The sequence below is a fragment of the Orycteropus afer genome, unplaced genomic scaffold (genome assembly GCF_000298275.1).
Source record: "Orycteropus afer afer isolate SDZICR_OR568_19922 unplaced genomic scaffold, OryAfe1.0 scaffold00093, whole genome shotgun sequence".
Classification (NCBI taxonomy): Eukaryota; Metazoa; Chordata; class Mammalia; order Tubulidentata; family Orycteropodidae; genus Orycteropus; species Orycteropus afer.
This window is the reverse complement of record NW_006921680.1, coordinates 6113170-6116412: the sequence shown is the minus strand read 5'-3', so window position 1 is coordinate 6116412 and position 3243 is coordinate 6113170. Positions and strand designations below refer to the sequence as shown.

At 38.0% G+C, this 3243-nt stretch overlaps 1 protein-coding gene across 1 annotated transcript in view; it reads right to left on the bottom strand.

Annotated features, from left to right (window-relative positions):
* The window catches only part of KIAA0825 (KIAA0825 ortholog), a 653154-nt gene extending 650664 nt beyond the window's left edge, over positions 1 to 2490 (bottom strand). The window contains exon 1 of the mRNA XM_042781175.1: positions 2360 to 2490. Within this exon, the coding sequence (XP_042637109.1) occupies positions 2360 to 2490 (131 nt within the window). The remainder of the gene's footprint in view (positions 1 to 2359) is intronic.
* Between the last annotated feature and the right edge of the window lie 753 nt (positions 2491 to 3243).

Sequence of the window (3243 nt, the reverse complement as noted above, 5' to 3'; positions counted from 1 at the left end):
AAAGAAAGAAAGAAAGAAAAAGAAAAGAATGGACACAGAGACACACACAAGGAGTAGATGGCAGGACAGAGACAGATGCATCAACAAAAACTGCCAGCAACTACTAGAAGATAAATAAGGACCTTGCCCTATATCTATGCCCTGAATTTGGACCTACAGCCTCCTGAACCGTGAGAAAATAAATGTCTGTTCTTTAAAGCCCCCCCCCCAAAAAAAAAAATCTTAAAAAGCAACGATGTCATTTTAATTACTAAGGTGTGCCTAACTCAAATCATGGTATTTTCAACCAACTTATACACATGTGAAAGCTGGATAACGATTAAGGAAGACTGAAGAAAAATTTACGCATTTGAATTAGGGTGTTGGTGAAGAACACTGAATATACCATATACTGGCAGAAGAACAAACAAATCCTTCTTGGAGAATTTATAACCAGAATGTCCCTTAGAAATGAGGATGGTGAGACTTCATCTCACTGACTTTGGACACCTTCTCAGGAGGGACCAATCACTTCAGAAGTACATCATTTCTCGTAAAGCACAAGGTCAGCAAAAAAGAGGAAGATCCTCAACAAGATGGACTAACACAATGGCTACAACAACAGGCTCAAACAAACCTACAATTATGGGGATGGTGCAGGACTAGGCAAAGCTTTCTTCTTTTACACTTTAGGTCACTATAAAGAGTCAATTGAATGGCACCTAACAGTAACATCAAATATAACATACAATCTCTATAGTATGGTGGTAGTGGTAATTAGGTGTCATAAAGTCAATTTTTCAACTCACAGTGACCCCATGTGACAGAGTAGGACTGCCCCATCAGGTTTTCTAGACTATAATCTTTATAGGAGCAGATCACCAGGCCTTTCTTCCAGGTGCCTCTAGGTGGGTTCAAACCACCAAGCTTAACCCTTTGTGCCACTCGGGGACTTTTGAATTTTAGTTATTTATACCATTGATATGATGATAATGCATTTTCATATAAAACATGAGGAAACAAATATTAGATGCACATTCCTCTGCTTGGTTCAGTTTCTTTGAAAATTAAATCTTAAATTTTAAAAAAGATATTCATATGCAATATGAATCAAAACTTTTTACTGTGGTTTGTACATTTTTAACCCATACCAGGTGAATTATTAGAATATTTGATGGAATGAATAAATTAAGTAAACCGTCTGACTATGTTGTTGCTGTTATTGCCCTCAAGTCGGACCCAACTCATAGCAACCCCTTCTTGGGTTTCCCAGGTGGTCTTCCTTCCCAGGAGTGGCTGGTGGGTTTGAACTGCTAGCCTTCTGGTTAGCAGTCAAATGCCTTAGGCACTATGCTACCAGAGCTCTGACTATAGGACATACAAAATACATATGAGGATAAAGTCCTTTCTATTAAAGAACATGTGTTGATAGGAAACTACTTAGTTGTCCCTGCCCCCCCCCCCCAGTGTTTGGTAGCACTATCTTTTGGAGTAGGTGATGCAGATTGAATATGGCATAGCAAGTCTCCATGGAGTTCCCCGCTACTCTCCCCATGTAGTATAACCCTCTTACTCCCATCCAGTGGATTCTGACTCATAGAGATCCTACAGAACAGAACTGCTCCATGGGGTTTCCAAGGCTGTAGATCTTTACAGAAGCAGACTGCCTCATTTTTCGCCTGCAGAGTGGCTAGTGGGTTCAAATTGCTGACCTGTGGGTTAGCAGCCAAATGCTTTAACCACTGTGCCATCAGAGTTTATAATGTAAGTGGAAAAAAGACTTAAATAGCAAGTATTACATAAAAATAATTGATTTTGAATATTCTGTTTTCACAACCTCAAGTAATCCATGGGCTTATACTACCATTTTCTTTTAAAATCTTAACTTAAATATTTAATTCTGAGCTTATAACGTTAAACACATTAATGAAGATCTGGGACATCAATATTGGCAAATCTAAGAAATCATTAATAGCAGTTAAATAAGATTTAATTTATCAATTTGAAAACAGTGACTATATTTTCTAATTTTATTAAAAGCACTAATTAGACGAAGATGTTGTTGTTGTTGCTATGTAATGTCGAGTCGGACTTGACTCACAGCGACCCTCCTTGGGTTGCCAAGGCAGTGTCACTACGGAAGAAGATTGCCCAACCTTCCTTCTGAGGAGTGGCTGTGGATTTGAACCACCAGCCTTCTGGTTAGCAGTCAAGTGCCTCTAAGTGGGAGGGGCAGTCTAAACAATTTTTTTTTTCAGGAAATTCAATGATAGTTAAAAATCTAAAATTATTTAAGTGCATAAAACTCTAAAACCAGTTTAAGTAAACGTCATGTAAATGAAATATGAAACCATTGTTTAAAATAATTAGCAATATTTACCTTGTGGCATTTTGTTCGAGTTTGTCATCAATGTCACTGAAGATCTGCTTAAACTCCAAGTCTCCAGGAAACGAATTTAACAGACAATGTAGGTCAAAAGAATGAAGGGAATATTCATCTCCCCAATCCATTCTGAGGAATTAGAATAAATAATAAAACATGTCAGTTTCTCCAAAACGAGAAAACAAGTTGTGATACAAAACCAAAAACACTAATTCCTAAATATGTAATCAAATATAGCAGTAGGAGAACTAGGGTATTATTAAGTTAGGTGGAGTGTTTTGTTATTTAAATTTCATGAGGTGTGACCTAATTTTCACACTTCTCTAGGGTTTGAAAGCTGAATAAAACAGTACCCCTCAGAGAGTACTTAAGTATCCTGCTGATTCTCAAGGTAACCATAGCTGTGAAATCACAAAGCCCCATGGACCCCAAAAGCAGAGGTGAGTGCAGCAAGAATTCAAAACTTACCCTCTACCCTTGTCAACATACTGACCTGGATATTGTATGTAGCCTCAGACATTTTAAAGTGTTTCCACCTGGGCCTATATATGTGACTGAGGCAAAATTATCCTTGAGTTTTTCTTTAGCACCCCTTGACAACTTCAGTATGAGTGAACTATATTTTAAATATGCTTCTGCTGCTGGAGGAACATGCATTTTCCCACCATCAAGGCTTCCTTCCTTCATTCATTTCACACAATGTATTGAATGTTTGGTATGTATCAGGTACTGCTGTAGGAGCTGGGGATGTATCTGCAACAAGTTAATATTCCTGCTTTAGTGGAGCCTTTATTCTGATGGGGAAGACATTTTAAAAGCAAACAGATTTTATCGAAGGTCACATGGTGAGAGTGCTCTGAGGAAAAGTAAAGCAGGGCAAT